Source organism: Bactrocera neohumeralis, chromosome 6 (genome assembly GCF_024586455.1).
Source record: "Bactrocera neohumeralis isolate Rockhampton chromosome 6, APGP_CSIRO_Bneo_wtdbg2-racon-allhic-juicebox.fasta_v2, whole genome shotgun sequence".
NCBI lineage: Eukaryota > Metazoa > Arthropoda > Insecta > Diptera > Tephritidae > Bactrocera > Bactrocera neohumeralis.
Genome location: NC_065923.1, coordinates 10,638,952 through 10,664,595, shown reverse-complemented (window position 1 = coordinate 10,664,595; position 25,644 = coordinate 10,638,952). Strand labels below are relative to the sequence as shown.

General features: G+C 32.9%; 1 protein-coding gene across 1 annotated transcript in view; it reads right to left on the bottom strand.

The window, feature by feature from the left end:
- LOC126762542 (probable chitinase 10) overlaps positions 1-25,644 on the bottom strand; it is a 53,693-nt gene that overhangs the window by 6,743 nt on the left and 21,306 nt on the right. Inside the window, exon 3 of the mRNA XM_050479372.1 lies at positions 2,034-2,115. Coding sequence (XP_050335329.1) covers positions 2,034-2,115 — 82 coding nt within the window. The remainder of the gene's footprint in view (positions 1-2,033; positions 2,116-25,644) is intronic.

The following is a 25,644-nucleotide window of genomic DNA, read 5'->3' as shown; positions in this document are numbered from 1 at the left end:
CTATTGGTTCTTAATTATAGCTGAAGATGATGTCTTTGAACTTTCAAGGGAAAATATGGTTTGCGTGGTTTAAGTTTTGCTTTATGACGTTGTCGTTAATTTTGAGCAACGCTTTTAATTTATCAATACATTGAGGTATATGATTTTGTTAAAATGACAGTTGTAAGAGCTAAACAATATAAGAAATCAAACAGTTTGGTATAACAAAAAATCAGTATCTAAGCGTAGCCATCTGCTATTCACCACTTTTCTATTCACTAAGTTTGATGACGACTACCGCAAACTTATTAAAGATTACGATTTAAGGGCATGCACCTGCATTGTCCGATCTCTTAATTGGAAAGGTGCCGCTGCCAAGCTAGTTGATGTCCTCGTAAGAGCAAAAGTCGCCCAAAAAGTGCGATGAAGACGGACTGAGTCGAGTAGGTATATTTGGCATTTACTGCAGTGGTCATATAAAGGGGTTCAAAATCGGTGTGTTATTCATGGTGGGAGAGAGACTCCGTCGCCGAGTCCTGGCATTCATCCCGGTAGATGAACGTCTAGCCACAATCCATATCAATGTGAAACTCAGGAGCTATCTTCATCTTCGGTACAGCGGTCTGTAAATTCAGCATCTGTACAGCAAAAAACACACGACAACAAACACAAGGAAGGTTCGATGTCGAGAAGCTGCAATCACAACAGACAGTCCAACGATTTTTTACTCCTGCTCTCTGAGAGCACTCGTCAGCAACTCAGTATAAGGCAACTGTGGGACGGCATTTCACGCTTCTTACATACAGCTGCAACCGAAACCATTGGTTTTCGGAAAAGGCAAAAGAACAGCTGATGAGGAGTGCCGTTTCGCAGTGGAGAGAAAATAGACGGCCTACGTTACAATCGACCGCAACACTTGCAGGATGGGATAGATACCGAGAGTTGAAGAGGGAAGCGAGACGCATTTGCAGACAAAAAACGAGAAAGGCCGAAATGCGTGAGTACGAAGAGCTTGACCAGCAGGCCGACAGGGGTAATGCTCGAAAGTTCTACGAACAAATGCGGCGACTAACAGATGCTTTCAAGACCCGGAGCATACTCCAGTAGAACCGCCAGAGGTTATCTAATTGCTGAATGGCAATGAAAACATAACACCAGGAGATGGCGAACCCAATTCCCGACCATGAAGAAGTTCGAATCGCAATTACCCGCCTGAAGAACCACAAAACGGCGCGGGCCGATGGATCGGCTGCCAAGCTTTTCAAATACGGCGGCGAAGAACTGATAAAGATCATGCATTAGCTTCTTTGTGAAATATGGTCGGACGAAAGCATGCCCAACGATTGGAACTTAAGTGTGCTCCACAAAAAAGGTGACCCCACAATCTGCTCCAACTACCGTGGGACAAGCCTCCTCAAAATCGCATATAAGGTTCTATCGAACGTGCTGTGTGAAAGATTAAAGCCCACCGTCAACAAACTGATTAGACCTTAGCAGTGTGGCTTTAAATCAGGAAAATCAACAACTGACCAGATATTCACCATACGTCAAATGTTGGAAGTGATTCGTGAGAAGAAAATTGACCCACACAACCTCTTCGTCGATTTCAAAGCTGTTTGGTACCTCAGCAAAACTAATAAGGCTGTGTAAACTGACGTTGAGCAATGCCAAGAGCTCCGTCAGAATCAGAAAGGTACTCTCCAAGCCGTTCGATAGCAACTATTTTTTCCTATAAGATTAGATAAGATAGGTTAGATCTCCATTTCTATTTACTCTTTCTACATTTCGCACAATAGACCTTAGAACGCTGTGCAAGGCTCAATTTATTTCTAATCATCCGTAGACCATTTGACCTAATTCTCTTTTTGTACAAGTATAAGAGATTATTTAATTCAGAGTATGCTTGGACAAGCAATTAGCGTCATTTATTTATATATATTATTTCTATTATTATTATAGTATTAATTTTTTTTGTCTAAATTATTATCATTAGCAGTCAAAAAAAAAAAGTCAATAAGAGCTAACCTTCAAAAGGGTTACCAAATATTACTTACTTTGCGCGCTGTCGGCTGTCTGTGAGAGTAGCACTAAAAGAAGGCATGCCACAAAGGCCACTCGTATCAACCGTGGCGGTAGCTGCAAAGAAACAAAAAATAATAAAATAAATTAAAATAATAATTACAGCGAAAAAATGAAAAGCGTGAGAATGGAAAAGTTACTGTGTGAGGACAACCATTTCGGTTTAAAATATTAACATTTAGGTAATTTGTTAGGCCTTTTAAGACCATGTTGCAAACAAATACTTTCAAATAAAGCAACAATAACATTTGATAATGCGCATGTTAACAAAACAATGAAAAATTTTAAATGAGATAGAAAAAAAAATTTTTAGAAAAGATAAAAAAATATAAATAGCAAAATTCAAAAATAAAAAATAAATTAAAAGTAACAAAAAATTGCATAAAGACATGAAATATTGTGTTACAATTTGTTAAATCATTTATCATTTCGAAAAAGTTGGCATATTTATTTCAAAATCGCGTACACGCACTTAATCACCTGAATAACACGCCGGCGAAGGTCGCAGTAGGTGTTCAAAACGCTTACATAAACACAATGGACAAATTAATCTTTTGCCGCGCACATAATGCATGTGTGTGTGTGTCGTATTTACTTTTATCTCTACTGTAATCTTTAATTCTGTTATTTGCCACGGATTTGCGCGCTTTTTTCACACGTGAGCCGCAATTTCGAAATTAACGCATTCAAGCGCGACATAAACGCCACCCTGAAAATAAAGCAAAAGGTCAAATGGCGCGCAGAAAAGCAGTGCAAGCGTGACAGCGGCCCAGCGCACACACACACGCGAGCATATAAACACCTTTGTCTCACATTTGTGGGCTGTGCTTACCATGCGTGCTCGGCACAAAGGTCGCATGTGTTGTTGTTGGCGTAAAATTTATCAGTCACTTTGCCATAGATAAAGGTCAACGCACAAACAATGCGCGTGAAGATAAGGAAAATAATAAAAATCGGTGTCGCGAGTGGCAGAGCAGCACCTACTTGTACACACACATTATACATACATATATATTGAATATAATGGCCTGCTATACATGTGATGTATTCATTAAATAAAAATTTTCGTGCTAAGCGCTTACGCTGCGCTTCCCATACAACGCACACAGCTCCACACACACACCTACCAACCAACAAAATTTTGTATGTAATTTATTTGTTTTACATTTTCGTCACTTTTATTGGGTTTTCAAATATTTTATTGTTTTCGCTTGCCTCTTGTGCTTTCGCATATATTTCTGCTACAAATTATAAATAATTTTGTAAATAATTTTCTGTCTGACATTGACCCAGTTGCCGACCGACGCATACGCTGTTCGCACACTCCATACACACAAGCAAACAAACAAACATACCTTTTGCGGGTTTTGCGGGTCAGCGCCAGCGAACGTCGTCGTCGCGGCGTTTGGGAATGTGCGTTTGACTGCAAGCCACACTTAACGCCATTCAAATTAGCCAAAGACACACTTGGCAGCCGGCAGTCTAAGTACTTGAAAATGTCTTACCGGCGCTTTTGGGCACTTCGCCGTCGTGCGACTTCCACTCTGAAAAGTTGTAAGTACTTCTTCAAGTTTTTGAGGTCTCTTCATATAATCGCTACAATTTATGGGCACTGTATTGAAATCATATGCTTTAAGCAGCAAATTGAACTCATCGACATACCGCAACACGAGAAAATAATATAAAAACTACTTTATTGGCTGCAAGAATTTTATTAATTTATGCATAATTCTTTTGAGTCACAGTGACCTTAACAAGTTTTATGTTAGAGATATAAATATTTTTGATTTATTTATTTTAATTTTATATTAAGCGTTGTTTATCTAACATGAATGCATAAAAGAATTATTAAGAGAAATATTTGTTTAAATAAGCATTCAGTTATGATTTTTTTTTTCATTTAAATATTTGATACAAAATATTAATTTCTGTGTTAATTTGTAAATTCATGTTTATTTAGATAATTTTTTTGAGGGTTGTTCAGATTATTGCTCTCATTTTTTAAGTTTTCCTTCTTAAAAGTCTTTATACTGGCGATGCGGCTTTAAAAATTTAAAATCGATTTGAATTTCAGTCTTCCCCTTAAGAAGATTTTTGAACTGAAACAGAGGTAAATATGTACTATATTAGCTTTACAGCAAGCCAAGAAACGGAAATGTCGTTTTGTGGGAAATATTCTAATATATTTTTAAGAGAATATAAGTCTAAAAAACCACAATTTTTAAGGCGAAGTTTTCCTATTTGTATAATACCTAGTAACTAAGGTTTGGTTAGGTTAGATGGCTGATCGAAGATCGCACGTGAATTGATATTCATATGTAGTAGTCCTTTGTCAAGCCATAGAAAATAAGAACTTCTGTGTTCTGACTTACTGATTGGCAAACTGCTTAGTAGCTAATACAAATTTGCAAAGGCGCTTAATTTCAACTCCCGCCAGTTCGGTGGGATATCTGAAGGTATGCGCTCCCAAGTGTTTAAGTCTTGACCACCCAAACGCGTGACAGTCAAGAAGGAAGTGTTGAGTTGTTTCCACCTCAACTTTCCAAACAGCTTCTGCAAATGACGTCTAATAAGATTCCCAACCTTACAGCATGGACGGCAGTAGGACAATATCCTGTTAAAAGCCCCACAACTAGGGACAGGCTAGTATTACTGAAGACAAAGAGATCACTAGATCTCCTACGACCAATCTTACACCAAAGGTTTTTGGGACAGTGCAAGTACCGATGGTGACCAAGCTTCCGCGAATGCCAGCTATCTAGTAGTAGAACACAAGAGAATGCGGTAGCACCGACCCACTCCCATTCAACCGGTAGTGGTTCTTGGGTGCCTTTCCTTGCTAGCTCATCAGCTTTGCACTTATCAGCGATACCGCTATGGCCCGGCAGCCATACCAGTCTTATCACAAAGGCACTCGATGCTATTGATAGCGAGGTTAGGCACTCTTCGACCAACCCTGATCGCACTGTAGTTCAAGGCTAGTATCACTGCTCTGCTATCTGAGTGAATGGTCACTTCTCTAAAGGAGTAAGCAGCAAATCTACTGCTAACTTGATGGCTGCAACTTCAATTTTGATCAAGATTTGATATTTTTTAAACGTTTAATATTATTAGTTTAAAATTGTAAGAAGAAAATATGAGATTCTATTCTATAACCTTAGCAACAATAATAAATAAATAGAAATTCACACAAATTATCTAATCTGGCGTGCCACAAAGCATAATAAATAATAAATTCTGTCTCAAGTATTTATTTCTTAAGTAATCGAAAAATTGCTTAATGAGCCCAAAAACCCCTGCTCTTTATGCTCAAAGCATGCCAGCACTTTATTACAAATTTTACAAACAAAACTCACCCACATTTTATGCGAAACAAGTTTTTTAACATCGGCCAATATTTGAGCAAAGAATTATACGTATAAATACAAGCTTATTCAAACGTGTGTATATATGTATATACATATATACCATACATATATGTATGTATATTATATATGTATAATAATTTTTGAACGAATATTTTGTTTAATATGCAGAACAGCAGCGGCTCAGTTACTAGATCGCTAACACCATTTCACACATCATTTGCGGCTAAATTGCGAATTGTCAAAGAATGACAGGCGACTGGCGACAGGTGAGCGCGAAGGTGACAGGCGACAAGTCGTCGTTTCAAATCTGCCCAACAAAATCCGTTAGCTTGCAATTAAGCAGACGGTGGCAAAGCAAATTAACAAATGAACCAAACCACAAGATTATAAAAATAAGCAAAAAGCATATAAAAATAAAATAGAATGAAAAATAAAAATAAAATGAAAGACAAAAAATGGTTAAGAAAGAAGTTTTGAAATAAATACGAGCAACTTCTTGGCTATTTGTCACGGCATACAAGTGTCTATTTGCTTACTCTTTTTTTTTGTGTTTTTTGTCATTGGACAAAATGTTAAGTAATTGGAAATTGGCACGAAAATGAATGTGGCGACGAATTGAAAATAAAGCGGGCGATGAAACAGTGGTGGCGTTAGCGGTAGCATACGGTACATTATATATTGGAGATAATTAATTAAAATAATGTTTTTTTATTAAATGACAAGACTTCAATGTTTCGAATTAAAAAATATTTTTGTAGTTTTTTTTTTAATTTTAAAAGTTTTTAATGAATGTAGAAAATGCTTCGAAATATATGGAATAAACTGCGTTAGTAAATTTTCATAAAATTCTTTATACTAGAGTTGCCAGTTAATTTCACTAATTCTCTTGAACAGATTAGCCGCGTAGTATAATTACTAAAATTTTCAGAAATTCGAACAAAAAATAATAGTAATAAATAATTCAAATTAAATTCAAAGCATATCTTTTGCAAATATAAGAAAAATTCATATTAATTGTTTATAAGAGTTGCCAACGGATTATTTTCCTTGCAGTTAGAATATTAATATAAAATTTTTTATTTAACTTATTAAACTACTTAATATTAAAGCATAATCAAATTTAAAGTCAGAAATGTACTGTAACATATACTTTTAATAATATAGTTGCCACATATTCTTTTCTCAAAAATTTTCATTCAAAATAATAAAAAAACGAGAAGGTCATGGATATTAAAAATTCCTTTTTTTTCTATTTAATGAGCATAAATTTCAAAAAATAGGGTTGCCACATATTCTTATTTTCTCAAAAATGTTCTTTCAAAATAATAGAAAACAATCCAAAAACGATCATAAGTATTAAAAAAGAACTATACTGTAAAATATACTTTCAAACATAGGGTTGCCACATACTTTTATTTTTTCTCAAAACGTTTCTTTCAAAATAATAAAAAAAACCAACTAGGGCATGCGTATTAAAATGATTTTTTGTTTGTATTTAAAGAGCATTATTTTTAAAATTTGTAGAGCTGCCAAGTAGTTTTATTTTTCGTCATAAAAATCTTCTTTCAAAAGAGCAAAAACAACCCCGAAGAGGTCGTAAGTATTTCAAAAAGTTTTTTTACTTAAAGGCATAACTTTCAAAAATAGGGTTGCCACATACTTTTATTTTTTCTCAAAAATTTTCTTTCAAAATAATAAAAAAAAAAACAAAAAGCATGAGTATTGAAAAGATTTTTTTTGTATTTAAGGAGCATAAGTTTCAAAATAGGGTTGCTACATATTTTTAATTTTATTTTCCCAAAAATCTTCTTTCACAATAATAAAAAAACAAAGAAAAAAACGAGCATAAGTATTAAAAAAGATTTTTTTCCTGTAGCGTTGCCACCGAAATTAAATAGTTAATTTGACTTAATTTTACTTATAGTTAATACTGACTTATACGTTTTAAGTATTTTTCATAAATTTTTGAGAAAATATTTTTGCAAAAATATGAATACGTGGCAACCCTATCATGCTATTTTTTATTTGTTTATGAGTAACAAAGCGTAAAAATAATAGGTATATTTTATTTACTACAATATTTTCATTTATTATCAATAAATTACTAATTTATGCCCCCTAACTCTTTATTCAACAAAATCTTATTTATTTCAAATACACAAATAGACTTGAAAATACCCTTAAGCCAACAATATTTCAATATTGCTATCACGTAAATAATGTATGCTTCAAAAATCGACAGAGCGGCAATTCTAACAGTGTGTGAACACCCCCACCAAAGCCGTTACTCACCCACCGTCAAGCAAGCGTCTCTTCGTAAGCGCTGCACATTAGCATAAGGCTGAAGCGGAAAGTACTAAATCCACAAAAGGTTAACACGTACAAAGCACCATTACTTTGCATGCGTATGCGTATGTCTGTATGTGTGTGTGAAGGCAAATAGCACGCATAATTGAAATGCAAGCCATGCATATTTTTCAGCACTTATGTATGTATGTATGTATGTGCTTGTGCTGCGACGCTTTGCTTCGAAGATGCCACTGGCCAACTGAAACTGAAGCAACGCCACACCAGCACTCAACACCGCACTTGGTGGGTAATTAATTTTTGTGTTTTATTTGACAAAACTTGAAGCTTAAAAAAACAAATTAAGCAAAAACAATAACAAACAGTCACAACAAACGAATAGCTCTGCCGCGCCAAGGTCAGGCGCTACAGCTTGGCATATAAGTGTTTGCATGTGTATTGGTTAATTAAATGTCGATTAATTTGATTTATACAGAAGTAGAAGAAAAATTCTGAGGCATAAGCCGAACAATAACTAATCAAAAAAATCAAGCAAAATCTGTATTTTAAGAATTATTCTAAAATTTGACTTATTTTTTTATACAAATCTCTATTAGTCGCTTATACATGCTAGTATACCATATATATAATATTCTATTTTTATTTAAGCATTTTTTACATCGAAAGAACCGCTGTGCGGCTAAATCTCGCAGTGCTGGCGACGGCATTGCTTTTCAATGTATGTTTTTTTTGTTGCTTTTTGTTTGCACAATTCATCTCTGAAAATGTCTAGTCTCACCGCAAGGCAAAGTCAGACAAAGCTTGCTTAAATTTACATAACTTTTAGTCATGCTTTTGTATTTAATATGTTCTTTTATGTAATTGGCCAAAATCTACACGCTATTCTTTAGAGTTGGAGGAGTAAATGCCAAGCAGAACAACAGAACATGAAATTGAAAATGAAAACGAAAACGAAAACAATGAGTTGGCAGCGCAGAAACATTTATTAAAAATAGATACCTCTCGCAGCATTCTATAAAAGCCTTAAAGCATTAAACATCTAAACGCTTAAGGCCTTCTTTCTAACTGGTTTCATCGAATCGCCACAGCATACGCCCGTGAAAGGCATGCCTAGGCAACAGCTGGCGAGATTTCTTTTCCTTTTTGCTCGAACGTTTTGATTGTCAAATAAATTAGATAATTTTTGAATATTAAAAAGAAAGCGAAATTGACGACGTAAAAGCAGAAACTGGTTATTCCTCGTAAAATACGTATTTATGTATATGAGCGAAATTTCTTTATGTGATATTTTATTGCATTTATTCTAATACATATTTATAATATTATTGTTCAGTTTCACTTCCCTTTTTGGTACAACAAAATGTGTTTAAATTTTTCTTATATATTTGCTTTATGTATACAGTTTTACTTTCAACTTATGTACTTTTATGCGTCACCGCTTTTTGAGTCTGCTTAGAATCTTTTTAAGAAGCCAGAGTTGAGGTTTATGCTTATGAACTCAACTGTTGTATTACAAGCGCTATAAGACACTAAATTAGTCACACTTAGTACTGAGCGTGGGCTCAAAGTTCATCACTTGGCTTCGATGACCGGAGTAGAAGAAAAAATATTTCAAATAAAAATTGTTTAGCGCAAAAATCTCAGTTTCTAATTCATTACTTAATAATATGAGTAGTCGAAAAAGTCTTTTCGTATTTTATCAATAGATGTCGTTGCAGTCGTATAACTATGGTGCTACCAATCACATTGTGTCATACCATATGGTGTTAGAAAGGTGAGATTTGAAACTTAATTTAACAAAAAAAAATTAAATTCGGGGAAGTTGAAAAAAAGTTACAGCCTTTCAAAACTGAGTGAAAATATGACAAAATTCGCTATATTTTGAAATTTTTGTATGAAAAAGGAAAGAATGCCACGCAAGCCACCAATGAAATTTGTGAAGTTTACGGAGATGATGCTGTAACAGCTCGTGTAGCAGAACAATGGTTCGCTCGCTTCCGTTCTGGAAATTTCGATGTGAAAGATTCACTTCGCACTGGTCGACATATCGTTGAAAAAGTCGATGAAATTATGGAAAACATTGACCAGGACCGTCTTATAAGCAGCCATGACATCGTCAAGGAACTTAACACTCATCATCAAACGGTTTTGAAAAAGGCTGGTTACAAAACGAAGCACGATTTTGGGTACCACATGAATTGTCTGTGCAAAATTTAATGGACCGAATTAACATCTGGCATTCTTTACTGAAACGAAATGAAATCGAACCATTTCTGAAGCCAATGGTAACAGGAGACGACAAGTGGATTAAATACGACAGTAATGTGCCAAAAATATCATGGTCCAAACGTGTTGATGTTCAAAAAATGGTCGCAAACACAGGATTGACACCCCGAAAGGTTATGCTGAATGTTTCGTGGGATTGGAAAAGAATCATCCACTATGAGCTGCTCCAGCCTGGTTGAACGATTGATTCTACATTTTACTGTCAACAACTGATGAGATTGAAGCAAGCAACGAAAAAAACGTCCAGTACTTATCAACTGGCTTCGTCTTCCAACAGGACAACGCTAGACCACACACATCTTTGATGACTTGGTGCATCATTAGCCCCGAAAGGTCATCGGACGACCATTTGTTTCGGTCAATGCAGAACTTCCTTAATGGAGCGAAAGTTGGTTTCAACAGAAGCTTGTGAAAAAATCTTGTCACAGTTTTTCGCCGAGAAAACCAGAAAAGTTTTACACTGATAGAATGATGTCTCTAGCGAAAAAGTTACAAAAAGCGGTCGACTAAAATGGTAAATATTTGGTTCATCAAAGGTCATTAAACAATACAAACTGACAAAAAATTAAGCGAGCGACCTCAGAAAAAAAAAACAAACGTCTGGATTTCAATACATGAGCCTTGATCCGTTCGAGTTGAAGTCATTTAACTCCCAAAAATGCTGTTTCTATAATATAACGGTAATTGTAGGTTGTAAACTACGATAGTATTCATTTAACTGATTTCACGAACCAAATAATTTGCATTTTATGCGACAAAAGAGCAGCGAAATACATCGCCTTCGTGCAACGCGCCAGCACAGTTCACTTTGTGGTCTTAATTAAAACGAAAATCAGTTTATGCGGTTTTTGGCTATTAACATGCGACAACTTTAAATTGCAAACAAAACACTTTTATGGGCCTAATAAAAATTTTAAATGCATAGAGTGAAAGGCAAAGCGTTATTGGGAGCTTTAAACCATTTAATGATGGCTTTGTTGAAAGTCTTTATTTTCGCTCATTGTGCTCTACAAACTAGTGACTATTTCATTTACATACATACATAATAATGTGCTTGAAGGTGAAGAAGTTCCACTGAATGGCTAAAATCGAAGTAAACAGAGGTTGTCGCAGTTTGAAAGCCACTGTATCAACGTCTGTTTTTCTGTGTATTTTATATTGGTATTTAATGCTATTTGGTGATTTCGAAAATATTTGAATATTGTTTTCAAACATTAAGTAACAAATGTTGCTTTCAAGCCTTAATAAATGCCTCTGGCATATTTAGCGCAGCAAAACTGCTACGAATAACACCGAAATATATAATTGAAAAATTATATGCGATATTAACGCCACAGGCGTTTTAATGCCAAACAAAACTGAATGCAGATCGTTAAATTAATTAAAGTGGCAACAAATTATTCATTTTCAGTTCTTTTTAACCGTTTCTGAAACAATTTGATAAATCACTGCAATTGCATTGTGCGAGTGTAAATGGCAGTGTGAACACTTGAGGCAACAAACAAAACAAAATTGAGACTAAAATTTTTGATTAGCTTATTTTTTATTCGAAACACATATACACTCGCACATACATAATACTACTTTTTTGACTACAATTTTCGCTTAATGAGTTAAGTGTTTACGTATGTACACACGCTTGTATCTGTATATATCTGTATGCATTCGGTCAATTTGTGACTGTACAACCTTCAACTTAATTTCCGGTTAGCCAAAAGAATTCCATAAAAGTTTTTAGAGCGGCAAATAGCTGGCAGAAATAATAGTAAATAGCAAATAAGAGTAAGAAAACACGGCAAAACTAATACCGACTTGCCAAAAGACAATACAGCAGACAAGGTAATACAGTTTAGGTGGATAGGTAGGTGAGAACGCGACATACCGACAAGCCAAAGAACAATTAGAGCAAATCCGCATGATCGACAGCACACAGCTGTACTCCTCAGCACACATACCTACTCACACACTTGCTAAGGTGTTGTATGCTCAGCTGGCACAGCTGCGAGGTTGGCCCACCACAGCCTCTCACAGTTTTGCCAATAAATTATGTAAATTTATTTCGATTTGCGTCAAGCAGACTACAGCTAAGACAGATTTGGTTGGATTATTCAAAAGCGTTGTGGTTGAGAAACTATTGCGGGTTTGCAGTATGAAAACTCAGTACATTGAATGGCAATATGAATAATAGATTTTAGGCCTTTAAAAATAATAAATCGACATAAATTATGAGCAATATTATTGATTTTCAAAATATGGTCTTAAAAAAATCTATAAAAAGCATATAAAAAAATAAATGAAATATAAATATAAATTAACAGCCAATTTCGTATGGAAAAATAACTGAGAGATAAGAATTGTTTGCAATGTTAGCCAATATGACGTCAGAAAATCTGCTGAAATTTAAAACTTATTGCTGACAGTACAAAGAGCTTCAATGTTGTTCACTCCAATCTACTTGCAGCACATTTTGAGAAAATCCTCTCTATTTTTCAGACCTTTATAAATAATATATCACAATTTTTCTGGTTTAACTTTATGTCTTAGTAGTAGTCTTTAGTAGATCAGAGTAGATAATTTCTGAAACCCAAAAAAAGTATAGTAGGATGAAACCCATCGGAAACAAAAGCTACAATGGCAAACATTAAGGGAAGAATAATTTATTGGCGGTCTGAGGTCGGAAAAAGCAAGGGCGTGAATTGAATGTTTAAGGGTTAAAACAGATTATCTCGATTTCATCCATTCGGTTCCTATAAAAAAAATTTATGGCAATATTGTAGGTTATAGAAAGATCTATAACTTTTATTAGCAGATTTTTTTTCACATAACCTCAAAATGTATGTGCAAAATGCTATAACCCAACTTTTGGGTTATTTTCTTTTAATCTTGTTCAATATTTTTCTATTTCACGAAATTTTGTGTAAATAACCCTGTATTCTTTTTATTTAAAATATTTATTTTTTCTCCTTATATTAAACTAACATCGAAAAAATCCTAATTTTCAAACAAAAATTCTGAAGTCAAAATTTCAAATTTTATTAAAATATGAGTAAGTCTTATGATTGCAGATATCAGCTTCTTTTATCTTTCGTTTCCGATGGGTTACAATCCACATTTTTTATTTTTTTTCTTTCTTTCATCATTTTCAATGGCTTCTGCACCAGTCTATAGTAGGTCTTACTCGATTTTGAAAAATCAGTCTGTAATTTTGAAGACCAGCATTTACTTAAAAAAAAAAATATCAAAATATTTCAGATAATAAATTACTTGTGTTTTATAATGCTATTTTATAATAAACTTCGCAATTATTGTGCAACATAATAGTATCGTAATGCAAAATAAGCAAACAAGTTAAATCTTTGAAGTATTTTTACCATTTGCATTGCCTACTTTTGGGGTAACAACGGTGGAGCATAAAGATTAATTAAAGGGAATATAATAATATATTTTTAAATAGACAAAGTTGCATTTAATAAACATTAATTAATTAGTGAATCTAACTTTTCAAAACATTTTAAATATTTATGCAGCTTGTCATTTTACTTTATTAAAATGCGCCTAAATGTAGGCAACGTTGCATTATATTTGTTTGTTAATATTTAAGTAGTAGGAGAGTGGGTTCAAAGACCGAGGTGAATGAAATTAAAGGTATGACTACGTTAAGACCATAATACACAAAAATATAATTTTACTACATAAAATAAATATAAGAACATTTCAAAAATTTTACTCATCAATTCTTCAGCAACTCGAATATTTAATTAAAGTAGTCTAATTAAGTCTAATTTTATTTAGTAAAAATTTAAGAACATTTCAAAAATTTTGATCATCAATTTTTGAGCAACTCCGATAATTAATGATAGTAGTCTATCCACTATTCGCAAATGACTAATACTAAATTCAATAGCGCTCAGTGAAGCCACCACTTCCTGGCTCACTTCTTACGGTTTGCATAGTGACAAAAAGTGAGTGCCAAATGTTATGAAATCTTCACTGCATTTGGAGAGGTTTATCCACAATTAACGCTGCTTATTGACAGCACTTAATGTTTGAAAGGAATAAAAGGCTGGCGCGCACACTCAAACACCACCAAAAGTTTACACATGCGATAACAAGTCAATTTCGGAAAAGTACAAATATAAAGTACAAAAATTAAAGCAAATGTGTTACATAAGTGCTTATCACATACTTGAAGGTTCATAAATATTTTATTGTTGCACAATATGTGACTTTTCTTTATTAATTTGATTTGATTTTTGGCTGAGCTTGATTGCCGCCATTAAAGGAGTTGCTAAAAATGCATATTTTTATGGCTTATCTTAATTTTTCCACCAACAAATGCTTTCGCTAAAGCACTCAATTGACTTTTTTGTCAAAATTGTATGGCATTCCTTAACGGTAATGGCTTTTTAAACCGTTACAGCGTTAAAATTTCTTACTTTACAGGTCTGACTAGCAGTGTTTTGCGGATATTTTGTTATTTTCGGGATTTTTTTCTGCATTGTTATTGACTGCAAATATGACTGTGCGCTGGAAATTGCGTCAGCATTAAGGTGGCCGGGTTTTAATTCCGTTTAATTTACCTTTCGAAAAAATGCGCTGAGTTCCAGCGGTTGTATAATAAACATACATTTATGAACTGCACGTTTGTAGCTTAGTTGCTGCTACATTTTTGAAAAAAAAAAAAAATAATAATAACACAATAACAACAAAAACACGCCACAATTATAATTAATTGCGCTACAAAAGATTTTTTTCCATAAACAACGAGCTTTGATTACTTCTAATTGTTGTGTGGCGAGCAAATGAGATCTTCTAAGCCAAGTCCGTGCTCTGTCAATCAATTTTTTTGATGTGAGTTCCTCTAAATTCAATTTATAATATTTCTTAATTTAATTTGCTGCAAAACCAGAAATGTGTTCGTTAAATATATTCATTAGTTACTCAGCGCATTGCGGCAATATCCGTTTGCTCTAGCTACTAGGTGGGCAGGGCTCGATATGCGCATTATTTGAGCGGCTAAACGGCGCATTTGTTTATATGTATGTGTGTGCAAATGCCAAATTGTGCAAAGACTAGATTGTAAATTAGCTGAAATGTTGAAACAAGCGCCATATATGAGTTGCTAATTAGTGGTCAGTGGCACCGTGAGTAAAGTGCTTCCAAGTTGCTAATTTTGCTTGGCAGCACACCCAGTATTTTTGAGACCTGGATGTACATATGAATGCATTGATATGAGTAACAACATAACATAACATAACATAATTCATAAGTTGTTGTGTTGCTTAATTCTCAAAAACAAATATAACAAATGATTTTATGAACCCAAAATTTGTTGACTAATTTATAAAACATTTAAAAAAAAATTAGTTTTATCACAACCCAAATATTTTGTTATTATTGTTCTACACTTTGTTTTGATTTTTTTACTTTTATGTATTTTTTTATTTTTAATAATTATTATTATTTTTTTTACCCTTTTTAAATCTTTTTTTATTATTTCTTTTTTATGGAAATATTTTTTTTTTAATATCTATGTATGTATATTTTTTTTCTTTATTATTTTGAACATTTTTAACCAATTTATAATTTTTAAAATAAAAAAAATTTTAATGAAATAAAATATACCATAATACTTTATATTTATTCAACTTTACTATTTTATTTTATTTTAAATATTTTATTATTATTGTTCTACACATTTTTGTGATTTTTTTACTTTTATGTATTTTTTTATTTTTAATAATAATTTTTTATTTTTTTGACCATTTTTAAATCTTTTTTTATTATTTCTTTTTTATGGAAATATTTTTTTTAATATCTATGTATGTATATTTTTTTTATTTATTATTTTCAACATTTTTAACCAATTTATAATTTTTAAAATAAAAAAAAATGTTAATGAAATAAAATTTTATTCTGCATTTTTCACAATTTTTTGAACACACTGCTCAAAACTTGCCTCTCTATTTGACCATTGACTTCTTAAATCTTACACTTGCCTTTTCATATTTCATTCTTTTATTTCTTATGTCTCCTATTACTATAATACTTTATATTTATTCAACTTTACTATTTTATTTTATTTTTTTGCGTTCAGCATTGTTTATTTTCTTTTTGTCTTCATTTATCTACGTTTAAGTAAAGTAAATCTTGTGCAGTTGTCGATTTTGTCTGTTGCTGTTGATGTGAACAAGGTCGACTGGTCGTTTAATATGTACCTGAGTGTTGCTGTTGTCGTTGCTTTGTTTGTCATTAAATTATCAAGCGAAATATATATTTTTATAACTTGCTGCCTAGTAAAGCAAGCCAATTGTTTGCGCCTGACAGCACAGCTATTAATTTGTGTAATGTTCTTCTCGAAATACTAAATGTCAAAAATTTGAGTTTAAGTTTTTGAAGGCGATCGCCTTTTATCGATGGCAACTGATGAACTTAATTTTTGAAAATTTTTCTTAGTCTCGAAATTTCGGTATTCAAAAATTATAAATTCGGGATTGTAATATTTTCGAGTTTTGCAGAATTTTGTAATAAAATGTGCCACATACATATATGATGGCAAACTGTTGAACGGATTTTTTTTTTAATTTTTCTCAATCCCGAAAATTCGGGATTCAAAAATAATAAATTCGGGATTGTAATATGTTCGAGTTTTGCACAATTTTTTATTAAAATGTACCACATACATATATGATTACAACTGATAAACTTAAATTTTGAAGGTTGGAACAATTCATGAGTGAATTACATCTGCACGATTACCACCATCTAGTATTCGGAATCCATCTGTAGCCAATTTATTAGTAAATTCAGAATTGTAATATTTTCAGGTTCTGCAGACTTTTCATTAAAATGTGCCACATATATGATGGTACCTGTTGAACTTAATTTTTGAAAATTTTTCACAATCCCGAAATTTCGGAATTCTAAAATTATAAATTCGGGATTGTAATATATTTGGCAGAATTTTTTATTTAACTGTGTCACACATCTGATGTCAACTGATAAACAAAATTTTTGAATTTTTATTTAATCCCGAAATTGTTGATTTCGAAAATTAAAATTTCGGAATTATGATATTTTTGAGTTCCGCAGTTACTTATAATATAATTTGGCAGTAACTAAGGAACAACTTTTTTTGTATTCTGAGTAAAAAAGAGCAACTGAATTTGTGGTCCTGAAGACAAACAATTGGATTTTAGCGACACGTATTGTGTTTGTGTAGCCATGATCGGGGAATTTGTGACATATATGCATATTTCTACAAATAAACACCACACCCCCAACTAAAAGAATTTTGCCAACTCCAACCAGCGCAACATCACCATATACTAAAGTTATATATGTATGTATATATTTGCAAAAATATATATATATTAACACATTTTCCTTTAGTCAGTGTAACTAAATCTCTTAGTTCACAGCTTAAAACTGAATGTTATCGATGCCTATAAAGTTATTTAAGCATAAAAACGCATTAAATGGATTTGCCATAGAAAGAGCAACAAAAGACTTAAGCGACGAACTTCACGTAGCAAGCGAAGCCAAACAAAATTTGTGATTTGAAAAACTGAAAAAATTAACAGCTGTGTCTTGTAAAACTTATGCTATGGGTTACATAACTACTTATGCAAATGCCAACGCGCATACATAAGCAGCATGCAACATGCATGGAAAAGCGCATAACTCCGAGTATTATTTATGCATGTAAATATGTATTATGGTACATTATGTGTATATTTCGTGGGTTTGTGTGCGTAAATTAGGCAGTGAGCCAAACCACAATGCGCCCATTCAGTGCAGAGAATAAGCAACAGTTACCATGTATATATGCATGTGTGTGTGTGTGTGTGTGAAGTGTGTTTATGACAGAAACGTGATGTGTACAAGAAGTCAAATGAAAAATCACAGCTGCGCGTCATATAACAATGGTGCGGCGCGGCTGACTAGTGGCGAATGCAAATGCAATGGCAGCAGCCAACAGCCAGCAAGTGCGATGCGTGACAAAATGAAGAAGGAAAATTGCATAAAAAATAACAAATACGAAAAAATATTATTTTAAAAAATTTTAAGTTAAAAATTAAAAATAAATTTTAAAAATGTGAATAACAAATTGAAAAAAATTACAAAGAAAAATTTCAAAGAAACATTGAAAAAATGCAAAAAATTATAAAAATAAATTATAATAAAAATTTTCAAAAATTAAAAAAAAAAATCAAAGAAAAATTTAAAAAAAAATTACAGAAGAAAAATAAAAATAACTGCACATGCGCATAATAAAATACGCAATCTTTCTGCATAAATTTATTAATTGAAACCCACTTTTCGCTCATAACTATGCAATTGCATGCGCAGAGTACATAAATACAACATGAATATGTTTGTCTGTGCACTGGGAAACCTATCGCAATGCAATCGCTAGAGTGGTTACGCCCGCGCTTCCGCCTGCTGTGATGCAGCGCATATTATTAAATCAAATTTCCTAACATCACTGATGCCTTTTGCATTCGCTTGCTGTGACTTCACTTTCATATTTATTTATTTTCGCATTCCAAATGACAATACACCCAAACCGGCGCGCTTCATTGCTTGCCTTGCATGAGCGCTCGCATTTCCTGCAATTTCAGCCCTTTTCTGGGCACAAGTGGCGGGCAATTGTGCAGCTCGTACAGGTTTGCCCAGCACTTGGGCAACGCCTTGCGCAGAAAACCGAAAATAAGTTAAAAATAAGCGAAACTAAGCAAAAGTTTCGACTACAATGCTGCGATACGCTTGGTGATAAGTCAACTCGCGTCACATGTTGCCATGTTGCAGCAAAAAATACATAAAATTAAAATAAAATAAATAAAATTGCATTAAATATCAGCAGAGGGGTGCAGCTGCAGCAGCCGGCAAGCGTACTAGAAACAAGCGAGTAATTGCTTGTAGTCAACAACAACAACAACAGTAGCAAAAATCAGCAAACTGCAACCGCTCACAGCAGCGTTTAAATAGCAGTCGTCCTTGGTTTATCAGCCAATGGCACCGCACAAGTAAAGTACATCAAAATAAACGCCATAAAATCGCAAAAAACATGTGCTAAAATAGCCAGCTAGTCAAGCTAGACTTTAAAATTTTGCTAATTTTCAACAGCTGATGCTGTTCTCGCAGACATTACTCATGCTTTACTCACTGTTGTGCGATTTTAATAAAAACTCAGTGGAATTTTAGAAATATTAGCTTGTATAGCTTTGAAATATTTTTTTCTATTCAAGTTTGAGTTAATATTTAAGAATAATATTATTATAAATTTGATTAAATATTTTAGTTATTGACTTCTTAATTGTAAAATAATATTTTTCGAATTTTTTTCCCCGTTGTCCCAAGGATAGCCAATAAGGAAATGGAAAATGCTGTAAATTGCAGAAAAGTTCAGTTTTTATTGAAAATTATAAAAAATATATAAATTCTTGCTTATAACATAAATATTTCTAAGCATAAATATTTCATAAAACATATTTAATTTACTAATTTAAAAATGGCAATATTTCATAGCTTTGTAGCGATAATTAATGTTTAAATAAATCGATTAATTTTTTTTAGATATTAATATTAGCATATTGTTTCATGGTGTCAGGGTAACAAAAACTAAAATATCGATACTTAGTACTCGATAACTTTCAAAAATATCGAATATATAAATATCGATAACTTTGAAACATATCGATAATTTGTTGTAATTCGTACGCCGTTATTAAATGTCAGCATTTTACTTCTAATATTCTCATAAATAAGCAAAAATATCGATATCAGTATTTAGTAATCGATAATTTTCAAAATTATCGAAGCTTTAAATATTGATATATTATTGCAATTTGGGAACCGTTAGCTCTTTTTAGCCTGCTTTAGTTTTTTTCTCATTTTTAATATTATATTATATTAATATAAGAAATGAGCTAGCTGAGTTAGAAATGCATATATTTATATATCGAAAATATCTAAATAAATCGATTAACATTTTTTTGGAAATAAAATGTTAACATATTATTTCGAAATTCTCATAAAATAACTAAAATATCGATATTTAGTACTCGATAACTTTCAAAAATATCAAATATATAATATCGATAGTTTGTTGTAATTCGTACGCCCTTAATAAATTTAGGATAATAATAATAAGTAAGCAAAAATATTGATATCGATATTTATTATTCGATAATTTTTATTATAAAAAAGCCAAAATATCGATATTTAGTACTCGATAACTTTAAAAGAAATATCAAAAATATAATTATCGATATATTGTTGTAATTCGCACTCCGTTATTAAATGTCGGCATTTTGTTTAAAATATTCTCATAAATAAACAAAAATATCGATATTCAGTACTATTTTTGAATGCAAACTTTCTTTCTTTTTTGAATCGCTCATAAGCGATAATGCAAATTTTGCATCAACTAGTCAACTGCGACTAGTCGGAGTCTTAATGGCTGCACTTAGCAAATTCAGAACGCCAATAAAATATTATTTTCAAACACGTTCATGACTCATTGTTTTGCCGCTGGCCAACACTCAACACTCGTCTACGGCCTCACCATGCCAGCTGAATAACGCTGGACCACATTTGCAAACACCCAGCCAATTGCAACCAAGAAACATGCACACCCAAGCATCTGTACTTAAATTGCGAAATTTTCCAACACACACACACAGTCGTGTACAAAATGTGGCAAAGCAATAATTCAACACTTGAATGGTTTCTAGACACTATGGACACTCGATAGCCAGCCAAGTCGTTTTGCTTGATGGGTGAGTAACTTCCGTTCCACTGATTTGTCACAGAGCGTTAAGCAGCACCCTTGGCAAGCGGACTGATGCAAAAATAAGCGCAGTTACAAGCATTTGAATAGAATTTGAATTTTTATCTAATTTTTTGTATTTGCATATGTGTGTGATTGCAGTTCTAGAGCTGGCGGCCGGCAAGTTGCATATAGAATATAGCAGCTACTTGAAGCGTATGGAACATGTTGCCTAATTGCATTTGTTGCATGTTGTTGTTGTTGTTTTTTTTTTTACTTTTTTGGTCTGCGAAAAATAGGCAATCAACCGCATTTGCGTTGACATTCTCAGCATTCGAAGTGACAACGACCGCTGCTCGCTGCTTCAGCAAGCACTTTCAAGTGTTCCAAAGTAGCAAAACGGCGGCCGTGCAGCTTTACAGCCTTTACAGTGGCGTCAATGGCTGGCATTTTTCGTGTCACAGCAACAGCTTGTGCGACTTTTTTGTCTGCCTCTTTGTGATTTTCATTTTTCCCCTCAGTTGCACATAAAATATTTGCTAAATGCCATTTAACCGAAAGCGCTTAAATTCGGCACATAGCTAAGGCTAAGCTGTCATTCTAGCAATTTCTCACTGTCAAATTAACACAAAAGTCGTGGTAATTTTTCATAAGCCACAGCGCTGGCTCAAATTGCTGTCGCAATAAAAAATGAACTAAAAGACACATTAAAAAAAATATAAAAAAAAAAATAAAATAAGAAAAAAACAGAAAAATTTATGATAAGTGCTTCCGCCAAATGCCACCAGTTTTAAACAACATTTTTTAGATTTTTTTTTGCAGCGCACATTATTCTACTTTGGTTTGCTAGCAGCGCGGTCTATAATATCTAATAAACAGTTACATGCTTCAGCTTTATTTCGAAACGTGGCTTAATAAAAGTTCAACTCTACTTAAACTCCATTATGATTAGTTCTTTAGTGACTCTCGGCAATTTTTGCGTTCGTGTTAATAAAAGACTTGCAACACGAACCTGATAACTGCATTGACTTCGTCACTATGACGTCAATAACAATAGCAATGGCGACTGAAGACTGGCGCATAGAAAATGGTAGCTGACACAAATTTATAGTTTTGACATTTTGCTGATTGCTTCACGCTGCGCTCTGCAGAAATAGAAACTTCTTGTACACGATTTGTTGAGTAAGCGAAGCAATTTGACAGGCCAACAAGGTCGTTTATCAAAGTGAGAATTTCGTTTTAAATCAGAGTTTAAGCTGCATTTGTGTGATGTTGGAATTTATATTCAATAATGCGATAATTTTATGAAATTTGATGAATGGCTCAACAAACAAATGTTAAAAAGTATCGTTATGGCATGTGTGTGTGTGTTTTTTCCAGCGATTGTGAAAGGAGTGTTGAGTTGGTTATAAATTAAACGACACTAATTCGGTTTTTTGAAAACCAGAACAGAATACCTGACCGTCCATCCGTCCGTCTGTCCATCCGTCCGTCCGTGCAAGCTGTAACTTGAGTAAAAATTGAGATATCATGATGAAATATACGTATTTCTTGGCTCCATAAGAAGGTTAAGTTCGAAGATGGGCAAAATTACTGCCACGCCCACAAAATGGCGAAAACCGAAAACCTATAAAGTGTCATAACTAAGCCATAAATAAATATCTTTATTAAAGCATATTTGGAAGTAATTTTTTTGGAAAAGTGGACGTGGCCCCGCCCCCTACTAAGTTTTTTGTACATATCTCGGAAACTGCTATAGCTATGTCAACCAAACTCTATATAGTCGTTTCCTTCAGGCATTTCCATATACAGTTCAAAAATGGAAGAAATCGGATAATAACCACGCCCACCTCCCATACAAAAGGTTATATTGAAAATCACTAAAAGTGCGTTAACCGGCTAACAAAAAACGTCAGAACCACTAAATTTTACGGAAGAAATGGCAGAAGGAAGCTGCACCCAGGCTTTTTTTAAAAATTTAAGATGGGTGTGGCGTCGCCCACTTATGGACCAAAAACCATATCTCAGGAACTACTTAACCGATTTCAATGAAATTCGGTATGTAATATTTTCTTAATACCCTGATGACATGTACGAAATATTCACCCATATGGGTGAAATCGGTTCACAACCACGCCTTCTTCCAATATAACGCTATTTTGAATTCCATTTGATGCCTTCTCTGTATAATACGAGTATAAACATTAGGAACCAATGATGATAGCGGCATAAAACTTTACACAAATACGGTATTTGAAAAATATGTAAATGACGTATAATGAAATCTCGATTATCACTTCATCATGCAAGAGTATAAAATGTTCAGTGACACCCGAACTTAGCCCTTCCTTACTTGTTGTAGTACGATTTATTCTTTACTTCAAAATAGGCCTCATTTTCGGCGATCATTTCTTCATTCGACGAATATTTCTTCGCACAAGGTATTCCTTTACTTTTTGACTCAATACTTCAGCTTACTTCAACGAAACTCTTTAATTGGTTTCTTTACATATGTATAAGCATAGATATCTTTAATACTTTGAATGGGAATATATGAGTAGCGCACTTTGAAGTACTTTTTCTTATGTCTCTCAATTAATCTTCCATCAATTAGAAAGTAAATTGCAGATACTTTAAAAAAATAGATCAAATAATAGTTCAATCATTGTTCTGCTAACCTAAAACTTCAAAACACCCCAAAATCGAGCAATTAGTAAGATGACACATACATAATTGAAAGAACATTGTTTAAAAGAATATTTGGAATATAAATATTTTTGGCGGATCTTCTAAATACACAAATAGTATACATTCAACAAATATTTTACTCATACTATTGCCATTATATTCATGCAGAATTGTCGGCAGCTGATCTCACAGCTATCTCCTTTCAAAGTGGAAACAGCAAAGTCCAAGAATTCCAAACTTGAACTCAAGTTAGTTAATTCAAACGAAAGAGCTTACAATGACATGAAATGTCATCATGGAGCATCAGATTTGCATACTTGTACCAGCTACTTATACACTTAATGGCAATGAGCGTAGCATTGAAGATGCTTAACTGTAAACACTGCCATTTCTCAAGTTGTAAAATATCCAAGAATAAGCCAAGAATTGAAGGCAATTCGACTGAAGCAGCTCAAATAAAACATATTTTAAAAAAGATGATGACTTGTCAGATGCTAAGTAATAAGCTAAGCATTTTTAATATTCATAAAGATAATTAGAAACAAGCTAAATCTACAAATGCCAGACGCAATTACAACTTTGATTCGAAGAAAATTGCAAAAGCTTTATTATTACTATTAATAACAATACTTTATTTTTGTTGTTGTATAAACAAAAACACGTTTGCTGCGCTCAACAGCAATAAAGCCATTAATAACCAACAATAACAACAGAACGAGGAGTGCAACAAAAGAATGCCGCTTAATGAATGCACCAACGCTGATAGTAAATATGCAAATATATAACAAACATTTAAAACTCACTAACACACAGACAAAGCCATACAAATACTTGCATATGTATGTATGTGTGTGCTCATGCACTTCACAACAAGTAAGTATGTGCTGTTTGTTATAAGTCAGATATAATTATGTTTGTAAATGCCTTGGTGCGAGTGGTGATGAGTGTCGTTGCTGTTGTTGCATCTCGAAAGATCTTCGGTAGATTTTCGAAAACACATAAATTGCGCTTTTTTATAACTTTTTGAAGACTGCGGATTTAATAAGCGGCATACAAACACAGCAACGTACATTTTCAAATGCCAAGTCAACCGCACATCTGCTGTGTCATAAGCAGGTTCGTGAAGATATCAAAGGTGCAAGTGACAATATGAAAGCGAGCTCACAATACTTTTAACTTTTTTTTTTAATTTTTCATAATTTTAATTATTTTGCAAATTATTTTTAGAACAATGACAGTATTTTGTAGTTCCTTATTTGATTGCAGCGCGTTCTTCAGCTTTTTGCTGTATGGGAACAAAAGACTTATGCAACGAACTCGCCTTTCCCCATATGAGGACAGGGTTTTTAAAAAATAATATACCGCAACTTCAAGAGAGGTTCAAAATCGATAAGTGAGATAAAAATAAAAACAAAAAAAAACATTTTTTGTAATGCAATTTAAATGGAAGATTTTGAAAACCAAATTTTATAGATCCACAATTTCCAAAAAAAAATTTTCGTACTTTTCGAAACTTTTTTTTTCAGATGAAGAAGCACTATCATATGGATAACAAATTGAAATTGCTTTAGAAAGTTTATAACGAAAAATATTTCCTTAGAAAGGTTGCCACCTACTTTAAATTTATTGTAATATATATAATAATATAAAATACAAATTTATTGGTGACAATTGAGAGTAAAAGTTCAAAACATGGTCATAAAAATTTCAAAATTTCCAAAAAAACATTTCAGATGAAGACGCATTATGTATGTATGTATAACAAACTGAAAACTGCTTTAGAAAGTTTAGAACGGAAAATATTTCCTTGGAAATGCTGCCACCTATTTTAAATTTATTGTAATATATTCATATAATAAAATTATAGAATAATTTTTGTAGGGTTTTCAAACTGCAGTGATTTCGGAAGCCAACGGTTGGAAATATTTTTAATGGAGTTGCCACCTTATTCTTTTTGCTAATATTATTTAAGAATTTCAATTTCATAATTAATCAGATGAACGGGTAATTATAATGTTTTTATTTCTATAAGAGAGCTCTGAGTTAAAAAAAAAATTGAAAAGAGTTACCATATTTTTACAATTTTTTTAATTTAATTTATAACGTGATATATTAAATGATATTATGTAACTAACATTTTTGCTGATAAATAAATTTATTTTT